General features: G+C 67.7%; 1 protein-coding gene across 1 annotated transcript; it reads left to right on the top strand.

The window, feature by feature from the left end:
- The first annotated feature begins 274 nt into the window (after positions 1 to 274).
- Positions 275 to 16,689, top strand: DUSP8 (dual specificity phosphatase 8). Its single transcript, XM_052661942.1, has 7 exons — positions 275 to 349; positions 6,261 to 6,598; positions 8,106 to 8,244; positions 11,895 to 12,061; positions 12,633 to 12,792; positions 12,923 to 13,046; positions 13,347 to 16,689. Exons 2-7 carry the CDS (start codon positions 6,368 to 6,370, stop codon positions 14,383 to 14,385), a joined length of 1,860 nt encoding a protein of 619 aa, XP_052517902.1. The 5' UTR covers positions 275 to 349; positions 6,261 to 6,367; the 3' UTR covers positions 14,386 to 16,689.
- The last annotated feature ends 1,064 nt before the right edge of the window (positions 16,690 to 17,753 follow it).

Genomic DNA, 17,753 nt, shown 5'->3' on the forward strand with positions numbered 1-17,753 from the left:
CCGCCCTCCGCCCCGGGCCTGTCACTCGCGGCCGAGCGCGGCGGCCAAGCCGGCTCCGCGGCCCCCGCCCCCCGCCCCGCCGGACGCCGGACCCGGAGCCCGAGCCCGAGCCGGAGCAGCCCCGGCCGCGCCCGCCGAGCCGCGGGGTGGGATGCGCGCGTGCCCGCCCGCAGTGCGCGCGCTCGGGCCCGTGCGAGCGCTCCCCGCGGCGGCGGCGGCGGCGGCGACCCGCGCGCTTCCCCGGCCCCGGCTGCGCGGGCCCCCGCCGGGCCCATGGGCTGCGCGGCGGAGCGGGCGCGCTGAGCGCCGCGCGGGTCCCGGGTGCCGCCCTGAGGCGAGCGAGAGCGAGGTGAGCGGGGCGCCGGCGGGGCTGGGGGGCGCGGGGCGCCGGAGGCCTGGGGGCGACGCGCGAGGCGCCGGGGGGCTGGGGGTGCGTGCGGGGCGCCGGGGGGCTGGGGGTGCGTGCGGGGCGCCGGGGGGCTGGGGGCGTGCGGGGCGCCGGGGGGCTGGGGGTGCGTGCGGGGCGCCGGGGGGCTGGGGGTGCGTGCGGGGCGCCGGGGGGCTGGGGGTGCGTGCGGGGCGCCGGGGGGCTGGGGGCGTGCGGGGCGCCGGGGGGCTGGGGGTGCGTGCGGGGCGCCGGGGGGCTGGGGGGCGCGGGGCGCCGGAGGCCTGGGGGCGACGCGCGAGGCGCCGGGGGGCTGGGGGTGCGTGCGGGGCGCCGGGGGGCTGGGGGTGCGTGCGGGGCGCCGGGGGGCTGGGGGGCGCGCGGGGCGCCGGAGGCCTGGGGGCGACGCGCGAGGCGCCGGGGGGCTGGGGGGCGCGGGGCGCCGGAGGCCTGGGGGCGACGCGCGAGGCGCCGGGGGGCTGGGGGTGCGTGCGGGGCGCCGGGGGGCTGGGGGCGCGCGGGGCGCCGGGGGGCTGGGGGTGCGTGCGGGGCGCCGGGGGGCTGGGGGCGCGCGGGGCGCCGGAGGCCTGGGGGCTCACCGGCGCGCTGCCCGAGCGCCCGGCTCGGCCGGGTGGGCGCTGCATCGGGAGCGCTCGGGGGGCTGCGTGGGGCGGGCACGGGGAGGAGATGGCCTGAAGATGAGCGGCCCCCACCAGCCCTCAGGAGCGCCGCGGACCCGACCGAGAAGTCCTTCCCCCGCCTCCCGCGGCGCCCGGCGGACCCCGGCCCGGCACACACCCGGCCACCGATTCGCCGCCTTTCTACGCGCGATTCTTTCTTATTTTGGTGGGGGAGGGGCATGAATTAAGGACGAGGACAACCATTAAGATCGAGCATGGATCTATCCGAGCCCCATGTGCCCCCCGAAAAGCCCCCCCACAGGGACCAGGATTGAAAAGGATCGTCCTTTCCAGGGCCGGGCGCGGAGATGCGGCGGCCTGAGCCGTAGAAGCTCAGGGCGTTTGGCGGGTGGCAGCCTCAGGAGAGGTTCGCTCCATGTCTGGCCTTCTCCCCTGTCTTGCGAGGCTGCGATGGGCACCCCCACCTCAGGGAGCTCAGCTGGCCTCTGCGGAATAAAGGCCAGCCGCCAGCCTGCTGCAGACGCGGCGGGTGCTGGGGGAGGGGCTGGCACTGCCAGGCTGAGTGCAACCAGCCTCCTTCAGCCTGTGCACCCACCTTGGGGTAAAGGGTATGTACTAGTCTGGCCTGGAGGGGAAGGGGCAGAAATGGGCCCAGTCCGCACGAGGTCATCCCTTCTGGGAGAATTTACCTTCTAATTTCCTGCTGCAAAAAATGTACTGACTTTGCAAGGGGGAGCGTTGGGGCCTGGGCACGCAGTGATGGGGTGGGGGTGGGTGGCCTCCGTAGGATGAGGGAGAAAGGCGGCGAAGGCGGCGGTGCAGTGTGCGGCCTGCAGCTTTCTTGCGCAGCTTGGTGAAGGGGAGGGGGTTCTTCCTGCCTTGTGCCCTCTGCTCCTGGGGGCCTGTGGAGGTCTGAGGGACTGTCCGTTCCCAGCGTCTCCCCGAGTCCTTCTTGCTCCACAGCAGCCCAGGGAACGCGGGTGGCATCCAGCACCCCTGTCCTGCCCCAGGAGGCTAGGTGTCCCTGGCACTTGCTACTCAGATGGTTGATAAGCATCTGCCAAAGGTGGCCAGGTCATGTGACCAGGGACTGGGAGTTCGTCCTGAAGTCTAACTGAAATACCTCCCGCTGTAGTCAGCCTAGGGCCCTGGGGGAGTTGCTAGGCAGGTTCTAGTCCCCTGCTGCCCTCCGGAAGCTTCCTGGGTCCCAGAGGCTGCCTCTGGAAAGGGCAGGTTTTAGGCACAGAGATGCAGAAAGATGTTTGAAGCTCCCTTATGCACCAGGACCCTTCCCAGCATCACCTCTCCTCTAGGCTGAGGCTGACCTTGAGGCCCAGAAGCTGCAACCAGACAGAGAGCTCTGGGGGCCTTAGGCCGGGGGTGGAGGAAGCGGAGGTCGTCTGCCTGTCTCCTAGATGTGCAGCTCCCAGGGAGAGGAGAGGAAGGGGTGAGCCCACAGCAAGAGTGATGAGGCTCGGGCTGTGACCGTCAGACCACGCAGGCCCCCTCTGCCTGAACCCTCAGACGGTGACTGGTAGGTGCCAGCCCAGGCAGGTAGCATGGGGGAGGGGTGCCCAGTAGAAGTCCTGCAGATCAGCGGGGCTAAAACCAGCCAGGCAGGAGCAGAGGAGGCCAAGACTGGTGCGTCCTGAGCCTGCGTCCCTGAGGACCCTTGTGCCAAGCCCTCCGGTCCCAGTTCAGCCCCAACTCCTGGACACTGAGGGTAAAGCCCCACCCCACTGTCTCCGAAGTCCGTAGCCTCCCCAGGTCAGGCTGGCTCTGCCTGGCCTTGCCAAGAGCAGTCAGGACAGAGTGGACGCAGCTTGGGTCCTGTACCAGTCATCTCAGAGAGCTGGGGGGGCGGTGCAGAGAGCAAGCCTGGTGAGCACGTGGGGCCCTGCCTGTGAGAGGCCACCCCCTGCCAGCCTCTCTCCTGGCTTCCGCCTCCAAGCCTGCCCAGGGTCAGAGTGAGACAGACACCCAGCACCCAGGGTCTGTCCGCCGTCAGCTCTGCCTGAGGCCTGCCTTTGTGACCGGGCTCCGCCAGGCCGGAGCCACACTGAGTGGTGGCCTCGGTCTCTGTCCGCCTGTCTCTGGGGGTCCCGCGTTCCCCCGATGCTGAGCACAAAGTGCCGTGGTGAGGATGCCTCTAGTTGGGAGTTTTCTGGTCGTACACATGCTGAGGGACACAGATGTCCCTCTTGGAGGCCATGGGAACCAGTGAGGAGAGGCTGTGGCTGCATCTGGGGCTGGGGCATGCTGGGATCTCGGGCACTCGCGTGCAGACGGTGAGGACACATCCGTGCAGCGACCACGTGAATCATGGCACACAGGGCTGGGATGGGTTGTGGGAACGGGGTAAGTACTATGCCATGAGTGTGGCCAGTGTGCAAAGGGCTGTGTCCCGCCTGCATTTCACATGAGGGCCAGGCGGCGCCGTGAACCCGGCCTCCCCCAGGAAAGCGGGGAGGCGGTGCCTGTGGCCTCCCAGGCCTGGCCCAGCGGCAGGAGGGGCGGGACGGGGCTCCTCCTGCTTCTGGCCCGGCACCCCTGTCTCCTCGGCCGCTGCTCTCTGGTGGGGCTGACCCAGGCTCCCAGCTGACCTAGGCTCTGGGTGCTGCCTCCCCAGGGGAGGGGTCTCGGCTGAGCCTGCAGGGGGCCCTTAAAAGCTGGGAGGCCCAAGCCCCTTCCACATCCGTTTCCTCTGCGCCCGCCTGGCCTACTGCAGCATCTCCGCCCCTCCCTGCTCTGCCCGGCTTTTCGCCCTGGTCTGAGTGTCGCAGCTGGGGAGGTGAAGGGTCTGCCCAAGGAGGGCCTGGGGGCCAGGTGCCCACCCGGGGGGCCAGCACGATGCAGGGGGTCCCGCCCAGAAAGGGCAGGGCTCCCCAGGATGGGAGAGTGAGCCGGTGCATGTGGGAGGTGACCGGAGGGCTAGGACCTGGTGGGGCGACAGGGGGCGGCTGGGCTGGGGTGGTCCCGCCCACCTGCTGGGCACCTGAGGGCGGGTGCGGGGAGCGGGTGAGGACCGGACCTGGCTCTGCAGCTCCGCCTGCTGCCGCAGGAGCAGCGGTTGCCTGGCACCCCTGCTGTTGCCATGGCAACAACGGAGGTGCCAACTTGCTGATGAGTCCCCCTCAGCTGCGAATAACAATACTACAGTGGTTAATAGGGCCAAGCTGGAGGCTCCTCAGGAGCCGGGGGTGGGGACCAGGTACCAGGTGGGTCCACAAGCCAGCCGTCCACCCCTCCAGCCCCGGCACCCCCTCCTCTGTTGGTCTCCACCCTCGCCTCCCTGCCCCCTGCCAGCCTCCTGTCCCCTCCGTGCAGTGGGCACCCCTTCACGCCCCTCCGGCCGTGTAAGGACCGGAGAGCGGGGGGGGGCAGCAAAGGCCTCCTCCCCCGCCTTGCCCCTAACCCTAATCCTAACCCATGGGAGGGTGCTCTGCCCGTGGTGTCCCCACCCCACGACAGCCTCCTTGTCGGGGTCCTGGGCCTCTGGACTGGACGCAGATCCCTCACCCCCCGGTAGGAGGCTCTGCCCAGGTGTGTCGGGCGGGGGGAGAGGGGGCCTGGAGGCAGGGCCTGTCCCAGCCTTGACGGGAGTCAGGCAAGAACTCCAAAAAGCCTCTCAAAACCACTCGACCAGGAGTCAAGTTGGGGACCCCTGGGCACACAGACAGAGGCCTCAGAGCAGGCCGGGCCCCTCAGCAGGCAGACCCACTGTCTTGCTGTGGCCCTGGGGAGGGCAGGGCCCTGTCTGCACCCCAAGCCCTACCCCCACCGTCAGGGCGCCCGAGTGCCTGAGGAACAGCATCTGTGGGCAGGAACCCGAGGCCCAGCACTGTCCAGGGCCTCCCTTGCACCAGCTCCAGTGGCCCAGCCCTGGGCTCCCCATGCCAGGCGGGCCAGCCCCCACCTGCCTCGCACCTGCTCCTCTGTGACCCCTGGAACCTGCTCGGCAGGCTGGGAGCTCACCCCAAGGGTTGGCGCAGAGACAGTGGCCGCTGTCCCCAGGGCCATCAGTGCTGACTGAAAGGTGAGGTGCGTCCCCAAGCGCTGCACCCCAGCACCCTCTGTGGCTGTCGGCTGGGGGCTTACCCAGGGAGTTCCCTCGCTGGCTCTGCGGGGGAGTCCTTCTCTCAGCCTCCCCGCCCCCAAGCTGGCAGAGGCAAGACCCCGGGTGAACAGGGCTGCCATGGGCCCGGTTCGGTCCAGTGTCCTTGATGTGACCTTGGGTTGATTCCACCCCTCCCCCGAGCCTCAGTTTCCCCAGCTTTCGAGCAAACTCGTCATCCTGAAGATGCATGCCTCCCTGGGCACTGTGAGGCCTGGGTTGGGGGGCGTTGAGAAAGGCCAGTCCTGGCAGGTGGCAGAGGCTTGGCACCAAATCAGAGGGGGCTTCCGCCCAGACTCCAGAGCCTCACGTCCCACCTACCTCCTACTCCCTCCAGGCACCCCTGAGCCCAAGGGCCCTACACACAGTCACCCACACTAACCGCTGACCACTGTCCTTGGGTGCCCCCCACCGCACTGCAATCCTTGCACCCACCAGGCCCCCAAAGGGGCCTCCTCGACCCCAGGGCACTGCTGTCTGCGGTGCCTGTCGTACTGTCTCCCCCATTCCGTAAGTGTGTGACCCAGCCCTGCAGGAGGAGGAGGAGGCTGGCCCCCCATGTGCCTGAACCCTGGCCCACAGAACTGGGACACGGAGCTCCCGGCCCGGTCAGCGCCCCGCCCTCCACCCCATCCAGATGATCGGCTTATGGAGCCAGCAGGCCACGCCGTCCAGAAAGGGGCGGGCAGGGAGAGACCTGCATCCCCAAGACAGGACAGGCGATGCGGGGACAGAAGGGGGTGCTCTGGGAGGGTGAGCGTCTGGGGGTGCTAGGCCCGGGGAGGGACCTTCGGGCCTCGTCCTGCCTGAGTCCCACGGCCCTGCCTGCTGCGGTCCCCACTCGCCTTGCCACGTCCTGCTGAGAGGCTGGCGCTGTGACCTGGAGGGCTCAAACAGGACTGGCCCCCTCCCGAGCACCCTTCCCAGGGTCACAGACCCCAGCAGGAGAGCAGCGGGCTTAGGGAGCCCAACCTCCATGAAGGAGCCAGAGGGAGCGAGAGCCCTCCCCACGGGCACGTGTCAGCCCCAGACCCGCTGCTGCCCTTGGGCCAGTCCCCTCGCCAGCCCGTCCGAGGCCCAGGGGCCAGCGGCACCACTGACCATCCGCCTCTCCCCACAGGTCTGGCACCATGCCTGGGCACTCCAAACCCTAGGCCACGTCCAGGCCATTGGAGCTGCCCCTGCCCACTCCCGGGGTCGCCCCTCCCCACTGCCCACTGCCGCGCCATGGCCGGGGACCGGCTCCCACGGAAGGTGATGGACGCCAAGAGGCTGGCCAGCCTGCTGCGGGGCGGGCCCGGGGGGCCGCTGGTCATCGACAGCCGCTCCTTCGTGGAGTACAACAGCTGGCACGTGCTCAGCTCCGTCAACATCTGCTGCTCGAAGCTGGTGAAGCGGCGGCTACAGCAGGGCAAGGTGACCATTGCTGAGCTGATCCAGCCTGCCGCCCGCAGCCAGGTACGCGGCCCGCCCGTCTCTCTGGCTCCCCCAGAAACCAGGGCTGGGGCAGCCTTCCCTTTTTCTGCCCTTGAAGCTGCCCTGTGCGCCTCGGGGTCAGATTCCAAGCCATTGGCAGGCAGCGCCCTTGTCCACCTTAGGACTACAAGAGCCCTCCTCCCAGGGTGACCCTCCACCGACAGACTCAACACCCTCCTACAGGCTTCCTGCCCTCCCCACAGAGCCGCTGAGCCCACCAGGTCGCCACTCAGCCCCACACACAGGCCTCCATGCAACACAGAGCCACTGAGCCCACCAGGTCGCCACTCGGCCCCACACAGAGGCCTCCATGAAGGGCCCAGCCATGTGGCGTGGCTGTGCACGGGCCATGGATGGGGGTGGGGGACACGGGAGAGAGACAGGCAGCGAGGAGGGCGGCCAGGCCTACTCTGACCGCCCTGAGAACTCAGAAGAGGACCAGACAGGCTGCTGGGGGGCTGACACAGGCGCAGGGGCATCCAGCCCCTGGTCTTCCCCGCTGGAGTCCTGAGGACCAGGAACTCTCTCTGAGGCCCGCAAGACCATCTCTGGTCAGCTGCAGCCAACAGTTGTTTCTGCTGCCCAGGGGCACCGAGCCCACACTGGACTGTGACCCGGGGAGCCCTCGTGGGGGAGATTTGGCTCGCCAGCCAGCCCAGAGGCTCAGGGAGGGGTCTTGGTCACCGGCCCTGCTTGGGGCAGAGCTGGGATGTGAGAGGAGCCAGACGGGAGTCCCCTGCGGCCTCCAGTGAGGGGAATCCGGTGATGAATAACCCCCAGCAAGCGCTGGACCAGAATGCTTTCCCATTGGCTGCCAGTGACATCATCGGCCCAGGGCTGGCAGCTCAGTGGACTTAAGGGGTGAGCGAGCTGGGGGCGGGCCACCAGCTGCTCCGAGCCCAGTGGCTCACATCTGGACCCCTGGCCGGCAGCGGAGGGGGGAGGCCAGTGGGCACCAGCTTCCCACTGCTGCCGCTGGGATGGCTGGGGGCAAGGAGGGCCTGCTGCAGCCCCCGGAGGCCCCATCACTGGCCAGGGATGGAAGGAGACCCCAGACCCAGAGGTTCCCCCACCCAGCCTTCAGAATCCTCTGACATGTGCCTCCTGGGGCCCTCAGCCTCCCTGGGAGCCAGCCAGGCCTCCCTGTGCCCCGGAGGTCAGGGCGCCCGCATGCGCCTCCTGGGAACTCACGCCTGCCCTGCGTCTCTTCTGCAGGGGCCGGGCCCCCAGTGTCTGTTAACCGTACGTGGGAGCATGGCTGCCTCGGGGGGGGGGTGTCCCCCGACCCTCCCTGCTTCGGGGGGCTGCCCTGCGGCTGCATGTTCACAGCTGTCCAGGTGTTCACCGCAGCTGGCCGCTGCCCTCCCTGCCTTCGGGGCACCACAGGGACAGGCCCCCCTTTCCACCGCCTGACAAGCAGCAGCGGAGGCGGCAGGGGATGTGGCGACTGGCGGGCGCCTGGCCCCCCTGACCTCTGCCCTTTACCCAGATGGAGGCCACGGAGCCTCAGGATGTGGTGGTCTACGACCAGAGCACCCGGGACGCCAGCGTGCTGGCTGCAGACAGCTTCCTGTCCATCCTGCTCAGCAAGCTTGACGGCTGCTTCGACAGTGTGGCCATCCTCACAGGTGCCTTCCTGAGACCTCTCTCCCCGGCTGGTGGCAGGGCGGGGACAGGGCGGGGGCGCTGTCCAAAGGGCCACGTTCCGGATCGGCCTCTGCTCTCCTCTCTAAGCCCAGAGCCCAGCGTCTGCTGGGGCAGTGGGGCCCCAGTGGGGGCGAAGCTCAGGAGCTCTGAGTTCTCAGGGACTCCACCGACCCCCTCCCTCGGGCCCCCACACTTCAGGTCCCCTCTCCAGCAAGGGCCCAGGCCCACCCCCAGCAGGTGAGACATGGACAGCGGGAAACCCCGACATAGGTCTGAGGCAGGGGAGATGGGGGGGATCTGGGCAAAGACCTGGTGTGCCTTGGAAGCTACCCCGCCACCCACACACGTGCACACACGCACACACACACACGCACATGGTCTGAGGGAGGAGGCATAGGCCCCACCCTGGGGAAACCCCAGTCTGAGCGGGAATTGATCCCCCACTGGGGGGGTCCTCAATGCTCCAGCTGGCACAGGGAGCCTAGCAACTGCCTACTTGATCGCCACTGCTATCTGCCCGGCCAGCCGAGGTCCCCATGGGGCTTCCATTCCCCCAGATCAGGCTGGCCAGCCCCCTCCCCAGGTGGCCCAGGGCCTGTCCCCCGGGATGTGTGGCCTCCCTGCCTGGGTGCCCTGGGCTATGGCAGGAGGGGTGGGGGAGGGCCCACACCGGCATCACCCCCAGCATCACACGGCTGCTGGGGTGCTGCTCTTCATTCCGACACCCGCCCTGAGCACCTGCTGAGCATGATGGGTGTGGGGGTGCCAGGCCGGCCCTCATGTGAGGGGAGGGGCTGCAGACTGCTCCTGCACCTGCAGGGGGCCGGGGCTCCAGGCAGACCCCTCAGAGGACGGGTCCCGTGAGCGTGTGCTGTGCTCTCCGTGTGTGGATGGGGTGTGTGTGTGAGTGAGTGTGTGTATGTGCGTGCGTGTGTGAGCTCTGGGAGCCAGAAGCCACAGAGCTGCAGAGCTGACACAGCTGATGTGCCCTGGGGCTGTGTGGGCCGAGCGGAGGGGGCGTCACAGGTGTCCCGCTCTGCCCGCAGTCCCCCGGGGAGCCCCTGTGTGTGTGCACGCACAAGCGCGTGTGTGCCCTTGCTACAAGTGACACCAGAGGCCCTCCCGGACGTTTGAGAAGAGGGTCCCGGAGCAGCGCTCCCCTTACCCCTGGGCTGGCCAGAGCCCCTGCTGGTCTGACCCGGGTGAGCTGGGTGGGAAGTCCCCTGCAACCTGGCGGTGCCCCGCCCCAGGGTGAGAGGGTTTGCCCCGTTTCTCTGAGGAGCAAGCCAGGGAGCAGTCATGACCCTGTGAGGAGGGACCAGGCTCGGGGCAGCGCCCACCCGAACCCTGGAGAAGGGCAGGGCCGAGGGGTTAGACGCAGGCCATCATGGCCCAGCGAGCTAGGCACACGCAGCGGGCTGGGCAGACGCCCGCGGGAAGGACAGACCCCTCCGTGGGTGTGCGGAGGGGCGCCAGGGAGACGCGCGGCACAGCCAGGGAGAAGGGAACTCCAGGGTGGGGCGCTTTGCGGGAGCGGGCGGTGGAAGCGGGGTGCGCCGGGGTCCCGCCCGAGCCGGTGCCCAGACCACGCCGCGCCCCTCCCGCGCGGCTGCTCGCCATGACGGCCGGCGGGGATGGGAACGCGCGCCTGGCGCTTTAAGGGGTGCGCGAAATGCGGGCCAGTGTGGTCGCCGCGGGCCATCCAGCCCCTGCGCGCCACCCTCGGACCGGCCAGAGACCACTGCGGCGCTTGCGGCCCCTGCGCCGAAGGCGGGTGCCGCCCCAGCCCGGACTCCGGCAGGCAGCGCGGGGGGGGGGGGCTCCGGGGCGTGTCCCCCAATTCCAGCCGGGCGCATCCGCACTGGAGCACGCAGTGAGATAGGCGGGTGGGGCCGGGAGTGCCTCCCGGGACACGCCACGCGTTTTTCCCTGACCTGCAAGGCATGGTTGGGGGCGGGGGGGGGGGGGGCGGTTACCCTACCGAAGGAGGGTGCCCTGGAGAGCCTTAGGAGGTCTGGACACCTCCCCAGGCCCTGAGAGGGCGGCGCCCCGGGGAGTGGGGGACAGACGGTCCAGGGCTGCTGGCACGGGTGCTGCCCTCCCATGTCACTCATTCCCAGGCCCTGGGGTGTCCCGAAATCACGGGAGGACTGGAGTCTATAGGGAGCACTCCAAGCTGCCTGACTGTGCTTGGAGGGCGTTCTTGGGGGTTCCAGAAATTGCAGCAAAGGCTGGCAGATCTCTGCCCCTCCTAGAGGCTCTCCTTAGGAAGAGGGGGTTCCTGGTGGAATTCTCCACCCCCACACACTTTCCTGTCTTTGCTGCTTAGAAAGCAGACGAAAGGGACTGGCAGAGAAGGGTCTTCAGAGAGACTGTGCAAGCCCCACCCCTGCCCCGGGGGGACTGGCCCCCAGTCCCAGCAGCCAGGGGCCCCTGGCTCTGCACAGTGAGCTGGGGCCCGGCCAGCCTCCCCTCAGGGGACCTGAGGGGCAGTGCTGGTGCCACCGTCACCTGCTTCTCCCTGTCCAGCCAGCAAGGCTCCCCTCCAAGGCTGATAGCTCCATGCCCCTAGCCTGGAGGTCGTGGTCCCCCAAAGTCCAGCCTTGGTTAGGGGCCCCGGGAGTGCACGAAGCAGGCACTCTGGTTTCACTGAGCAGAGTCAGGGGTGAGGAGCGAGGTCGCCAGGCATCTCTGTCCTCAGGAATCAGCCAGGTGTGGCCCCAGCTGCGACTGCGGGCCCCCGCCTCGCCCCTCTGCCGCCTCCTGGGGACACGGTCGGCCGTGGCCTGGCTGTTTGCTTGTCCACTTCCGTGGACCTCAGCACAGTGTTTGGGGCAGGCAGGACCAGGACGCCAAAGCCTGAGGTCACTCGCTGAGTCAGATGTGTGCCCGTGGGTCCCCCGCAGCCCCTTCCTGACCAGCGGAGGGGCTCCTTCTGCCCACGTGCGGTCCAATGCACACGCGCGGGCAAGGAGGCCAGACACACGCCGGCCACGTGTAGAGCGTGTGGCCCGCGTTCCCTGGTCCCCAGCGCTCCTTTCTCAGCCCAGCCTCCGCTCCTCCATCGGCCCCTGCTGGGTGGAATGGAGCCGTAACCCGAGCGCACATGCCCCTGTGTGCTGTGCCAGCTCCAGAGAGTGATGTCATGCCCGGGGCAGGGGGGGAGTGGCCCTCAGAAGCCCTTGCCTCTCTGTCCTGGCATCCAAGCCTGGCCCGGGGCTCCCGGCCAACTGGAGGGATTGCAGCAGCCCTGAGGGAGAGGCGGGCAGGCCTAGCCTGGCCCCGCGCCACAGCGTGAAGACCCCTGTGGCCTCTGAACACGCTCGTGCCTGGGTGCTGCACCTGCTGCGTGCTGGCTGGTCATTTGTGCGGCCTCCACTTTTATGGGCATCACAGCAGCGTCCTGAGGGAGGCCAGCCCCTGATTGGCATGAGGAGGGATGTGGGCTTAGGGGCAGGTGATGGGAGCGTGACCACCTGGAGCTCTCCAGAACCAGCACGGAGACCAGGTGCTCCAGCCGGGGGCTTGCCGGCACACTGGGCTGGGGGTCTGTGCAGGGGGAGGCTGGGCGGCCGTTCTCCTTCCCCAGCCAGCCCACCCCCTGACACGCGTCTCATCCACCCGCCCACAGGGGGATTTGCCACCTTCTCCTCCTGCTTCCCCGGCCTCTGCGAAGGCAAGCCTGCTGCCCTGCTTCCCATGAGCCTCTCCCAGCCCTGCCTCCCTGTGCCCAGCGTGGGCTTGACCCGCATCCTGCCTCACCTCTACCTGGGCTCTCAGAAGGATGTCCTGAACAAGGTGCGTGTGCAGCCGGAGCTGGAGCCGCTCCTGGGCTGGTCTGCGGGGGGGTGGCGCGGGTACGGGGGTGGGGGAGCTGACCGTCGATGTGGGGGCAGATATGCCTGGGTATGAGCCTGCCTGTGGCTTCACAGGACCCCAGAGGTCCCGGCAGGACCAGGGCAGGGCGGGGGCAGGGCCTGGCAGGGCTGGGCAGAGAGGCGGCTCCCTGCCCCTTTGGCTCTGCAGCCTACATGCCAGACTGCTGATGTCACTGGGCCCCTGGCCAGCCCTGAAAGAACCCCGTGTTTTAAAAATGGTGATGCGGAAAGACGGTAAAGCCACCGCCCAGGCATCGCAGCCTCAAAATTCCTGGGAGCGGGAAGAAGGCTGTGGGCGGGTCTTGCAGGAGCGGCCCCCCACCCCTCCACCTAGCGAGGGGCTTGCAGGCTCTGCATTGGGGCGGGGTGGGGGGGAGGCGGCGGCTCCCGGAACCAGATTCCAAGGCCCCCCGGGAGCCGGGCCACGCCTTCAGGGCATCCCAGTTTTCAGCCGGCTGCACCCGCTTCCACCCTGTTCCCTACCCTCCCAGGATCTGATGACCCAAAACGGAATAAGCTACGTCCTCAACGCCAGCAACTCCTGCCCCAAGCCCGACTTCATCTGCGAGAGCCGTTTCCTGCGCATTCCCATCAATGACAACTACTGTGAAAAGCTGCTGCCCTGGCTGGACAAGTCCATCGAGTTCATCGGTGAGGTGGCCGGCACCCTCTCGCCCAGGCCCGGGGAGGGCTGGAAGGCGGGGGCGGGAGAAGGCGGGAGAAACCTGGGGGAAGGGAAGGGCTGTGCGGCCCCAGCCCTCACGTGGACCCCTGCCCCCAGATAAAGCCAAGTTGTCCAGCTGCCAAGTCATCGTCCACTGTCTGGCCGGCATCTCCCGCTCTGCCACCATCGCCATCGCCTACATCATGAAGACCATGGGGATGTCCTCGGACGACGCCTACAGGTAGCCCCGCCCCCTCCACCGCTCGCTCCGCCCCCTCCACCGCTCGCTCCGCCCCCTCCACCGCTCGCTCCGCCCCCTCCACCGCTCGTCCCGCCCTCTCCACCGCTCGCTCCGCCCTCTCCACCTGCTCGCCAGCGGAGCCACCGTTCTGGGCCAGGGAGGGGGCCTGAGCCCAGCCCTGGCCCACCGGGGTCTGCCCAGCGGCTAGGTGCCCCCGAGTGGGCACTGGGGGCGGGAGCGAGCCTGGGGAGCTGCCTGGCCCAGCCGGAGCCCTGCCCGCATCCCGCGGCTCTCCCCCAGGTTCGTGAAGGACCGGCGCCCGTCCATCTCGCCCAACTTCAATTTCCTGGGCCAGCTGCTGGAGTACGAGCGCAGCCTGAAGCTTCTGGCCGCCCTGCAAGGCGACGGGGCGTCCCACCCCGGGACCCCGGAGCCCCTGCCGGGCCCTGCCGCCCCACTGCCGCCGCCGCCGCCACCACCTACCTCAGAGAGTGCCGCGAACGCCGCCTCCAGGGAGGCTGCACCGACGGGGGGTGCGGAGGCCCCCGGCCCCGCCCCGGCCACCAGCGCACTGCAGCAGGGCCTCCGCGGCCTGCACCTCTCCTCCGACCGCCTCCAGGACACCAACCGCCTCAAGCGCTCCTTCTCGCTGGACATAAAGTCGGCCTACACCCCGAGCCGGCGACCTGACGACCCCGGGCCCCCGGACCCCGGGGAGGCTCCCAAGCTCTGCAAACTGGACAGCCCGTCCGGGGGCACGTTGGGCCTGCCTTCCCCAAGCCCCGACAGCCCGGACGTGGCGCCCGAGCCGCGCCCCCGGCTACGCCGGCGGCCCCGGCCCCCAGCCGGCTCCCCGGCGCGCTCCCCGGCGCACGGCCTCGGCCTGAACTTCGGCGACGCCACCCGGCAGACTCCGCGGCACGGCCTCTCGGCCCTGTCGGCACCCGGGCTGCCCGGCCCTGGCCAGCCGGCCGGCCCCGGGGGCTGGGCGCCGCCGCTCGACTCCCCGGGCACGCCCTCCCCCGACGGGCCTTGGTGCTGCAGCCCCGAGGGCGCGCAGGGCGCGGGCGGCGCGCGGTTCGCACCCTTCGGCCGGGCCGGGGGGCCGGGCGCGGGCGGCGGCGACCTGCGGCGGCGGGAGGCGGCGAGGCCCGAGGCCCGGGACGCGAGGACCGGCTGGCCCGACGAGCCGGCTCCCGAGACGCAGTTTAAGCGCCGGAGCTGCCAAATGGAGTTCGAGGAGGGCATGGTGGAGGGGCGCGCGCGCGGCGAGGAGCTGGCCGCGCTGGGCAAGCAGGCCAGCTTCTCGGGCAGCGTGGAGGTCATCGAGGTGTCCTGACCGCGGCCGGAGCGGCCTCTCCGTGGGGATGCGGCGCCCCGAGCCCTTGGCTGCCCTCGGCTGGGCCCGCTATAAATATATATTATATATAATGCAAAGAAAGGTAAATGGTTTTACTGCGATTTTTATCGAGAAGTAAATATTTCAATTTTTTATTTATTTAAGCTGTTCATTCTGGCAATGATTTGGCAACAGTGCGGGCGGTCCTCGGAGCTCTATTTTTACTGTCTGGTATTTAAAATGAAACCCACGTTTCTAAGCAATATGAGGCCACCTTCAGTTGCAAGCTGGGGTGCCAGGCCTGGGGTTCCCCTGCCCCCTCCCCCAGGAAACACTGCTGACCATTGTAAAGAGGCTGCTGAGCTTTCGTGCACTTTTTACATAAGAAAAGGGGAAAAAAGGATAAAAAAACCTTTGCCGCAGACTGAGCCGCAGAGCCCCCCTGCCCTCCTGCTGCGTCCTCTCCTGCCCCTCCCTTCTCTGCTCCTCTCCTGGCTCCTCACCAAAGCCATAGGTGGGAGGGGTGTCCCGGAGCCGGGGAGCCCCCAGGAGGCGCTCACAGCCCCCTGCCAGCTCCAGTGCCACCGAGGGCGTCCCTGCCACCCATCCCCCCAGCCTGTTGCCTGCCAGGTGTTGGGGGGCCAGGGTGGGGTCCGGAAGAGGGTAGCAGTGTAGAGAAGGGGGCTCTGAGTGTGAGGAGACGAGACGTGAGTCCCCAGGGCAGGGTGGAGGTGGAAAACCCCCACTCCCCTCTGAGCCTGGGTCCAGCTGCACGAGCTCCAGCAGTTCCGAGGAGGCTGCTACCCTCTCCTCCACTTTGTGAGCACCCCCTCCAGCACCAGCTGCCAAGTGGGGAGCTGGCAGAGGGGGAGCTTGGCCCCTGGGGGGCAGTGGGAATAGCTGGGCCAGCCATGCTGGCTCCACTGGTCAGAGGGCAGATAGATTCGGGGTCTTGTTCTGCGGGTGGAGGTGACTCTCAGAGGAGGCACCTCATGCCTCTGGGTGGCGGTGGGGTGGAGTGTGGAGGCCTTCCTTCGCTTGGGAGAGCCCCCTCCAGCTAAAGGCCCCTCATGTGAGCAGATGCTGGAGGTGTCCCCCATGTCTGCCAGCCCCCACAGGGCCCTCGGAGGAGAAAAACCCCGTACACCCCTCTCCTGTGGAGCGCTCCCCTCCCAAGTCTCCCTGGTATCTTCAAGGTGACATGCCAGTCCCCAACCCCCGTTAGCTTTTTGGCCCAGGTGGGCCAGCCTAGGGGTGAGGGCAGGAGAAAAGCCCCAGCTATCCTCACCCCCCACCATCTGGGGTCAGGGGGCACCCAAGGCTTTTGGCAGCAGGAGTGGGTGTCCCTCGACCTTCAGTTGTCCTGGAGCATCCAAGAGTGGATGCTGGTCACCTTGGGAAGAGGCCAAGGCCTGGCTGGAGGGGTGGCCTGGGCAGGACTGAGTGCTTGGGCAGGTGGGTGGGGGTTGCCTGCCCCCAGCTGTTTATTCTGTTTGTTCTTCTTTTGACCCCAGCTCCTGTCCCGTCAAACCTCCTTTGAGAGAAAGTCCTGTTCCTGTTCCCTCTGTCCCCACCCCATTCCCCCAAGAAAATAAGCTATCATTGTTGTATTTGCAATCTATGGATTAGAGGTTTAAGTATTTATTATTATTGGTTAATTATTATTATTATTATTGATTATGTAAATTTGCCTCTTGTCTGTCTATCGCGTTGGGTTTCTGAGGTGACCCTGGGTGTGGACAATGCACTGGTCCCCTCTCCGCGCCCCACACCTGTGCTGTCCAGGAGACAGCGGTGGGGGCTACTGGTTGAGCCCCACAGCCCTGGGGGCAGGTCCCACGGCCCGTTCCCCTCCCTCCACCCTTCTCCAGGGCTGCTGGTGCCCTGTGGCTTCTGGCCCGGGGCACATGGGGGCTTTTGCTCTTGAGACACTGGCTGAAGTGAGTCGTGACGGGAGAAGTCCCTGTCTCAGCCCCCCAGCCCACGCCTGTCCCCATGCTGGGGGCACCAGGCGCCCAGCAAGAGCCCCTCCCTGGTGAGTCCCACCCACTTCCTGGGTTGGGTGGAGTGGGGCCCCAGGGCCCTCCCCCCTCCTGCCGGCCCAGTGCCCTGGCATGGGGTCCCCAGAATGGACCTGGCCCCCTCCTATTATTTGCTGGAAAGTCCAGCGGAGGAGAGGTGGCAGGTCCGCCCGCCCGGCTCCTGGTCCCTCTGGACTGGGCTGCCCACCCACCTGCCCGCCCCCCCTTGCCGCCCCCTTCCCCATCGCGGCCGCTCTCTGCTCCCTGTCCTGTCCCCTTCTTTTGTATTTGGAAACAACGTGTTGTAATAAATCCTGAGATGGGTGTTTTCTCCGTGTGTCTGGCTGCCTCTTTATTCAGGCCGGTGGGAGGTGGTGTGGAGGGGCTTCCTGGGGCCAGGAGGTGGGGGGTATGGGACCTGCAAAGCCAGACTGTCCCCAACTCGTGGCTCTGAACCCAGAACCCCAAACCCAGGGGGCAGGGGTGGAAGGGGGAGGGGCAGATGTAGGATGTAGAACAGCCCTTTTTTTTTTTTTTTTTGCTGTTTCAAGCTACTGAGAATTTAAATAACGTAGAAATGGCAACCCACTCCAGTGTTCTTGCCTAGAGAATCCCAGGGACGGGGGAGCCTGGTGGGCTGCCGTCTATGGGGTCGCACAGAGTCGGACACGACTGAAGCGACTTAGCAGCAGCAGCAGCAGCAGAACTGTATAAAAGGGAATCTCAGTTTAGGCCTTCAGCTCCCCCCACCCCCCTCTTCAGAAATAACTGCTGGGAGCAGTTCCACACCTCCCTACAGACCTCCATGTGTGTGCACGCGTGAGCAGCGTGTGAGTACACACATGTACCTTCCACACAACAGCTCTTCCTTTTCACCAGAAATGGGGGTCCAGCTCTACAGAGCATCCGCAACTAGCTTTAGGGCGTTGTTTACATTCCTTACGGAACGTGCAAGGCCCAAAGCAGGGGCATCCATGGGGGGAAGCGCCCTGTGCGTCTCCGGCCACCGGGCTCCTCTTCCTGGAGTCAGCGCTCCCTGCAGGCCTCCTTCCCTCCCTGCCCGGGTGGCCGGGCTGCAGTCAGCGTCTCCCGGCTGCCGAGCATCCTCGCCCACGCTGCAGCTCTGCGCATCCCCACGGTGTCTCCTGGGACACATTCTGGACCTGACTCCCCTGGCTCCCTCCAAAGCTTGCCCAGCCGTTACCATAACAACGGCTCCACTGTACTGAGTGCCTGTGATGTGCCAGGCACCACTCCCTGAGTTTCCTGGGAACCTCAGCTCTGGAGTCTCCAGGCAGCGTCCCCAGCAGATGTATGCCCTCTGCCCCACCGTCCTCTGGCTAATGT

This window comes from Budorcas taxicolor, chromosome 25 (assembly GCF_023091745.1).
Source record: "Budorcas taxicolor isolate Tak-1 chromosome 25, Takin1.1, whole genome shotgun sequence".
Taxonomy (NCBI): domain Eukaryota; kingdom Metazoa; phylum Chordata; class Mammalia; order Artiodactyla; family Bovidae; genus Budorcas; species Budorcas taxicolor.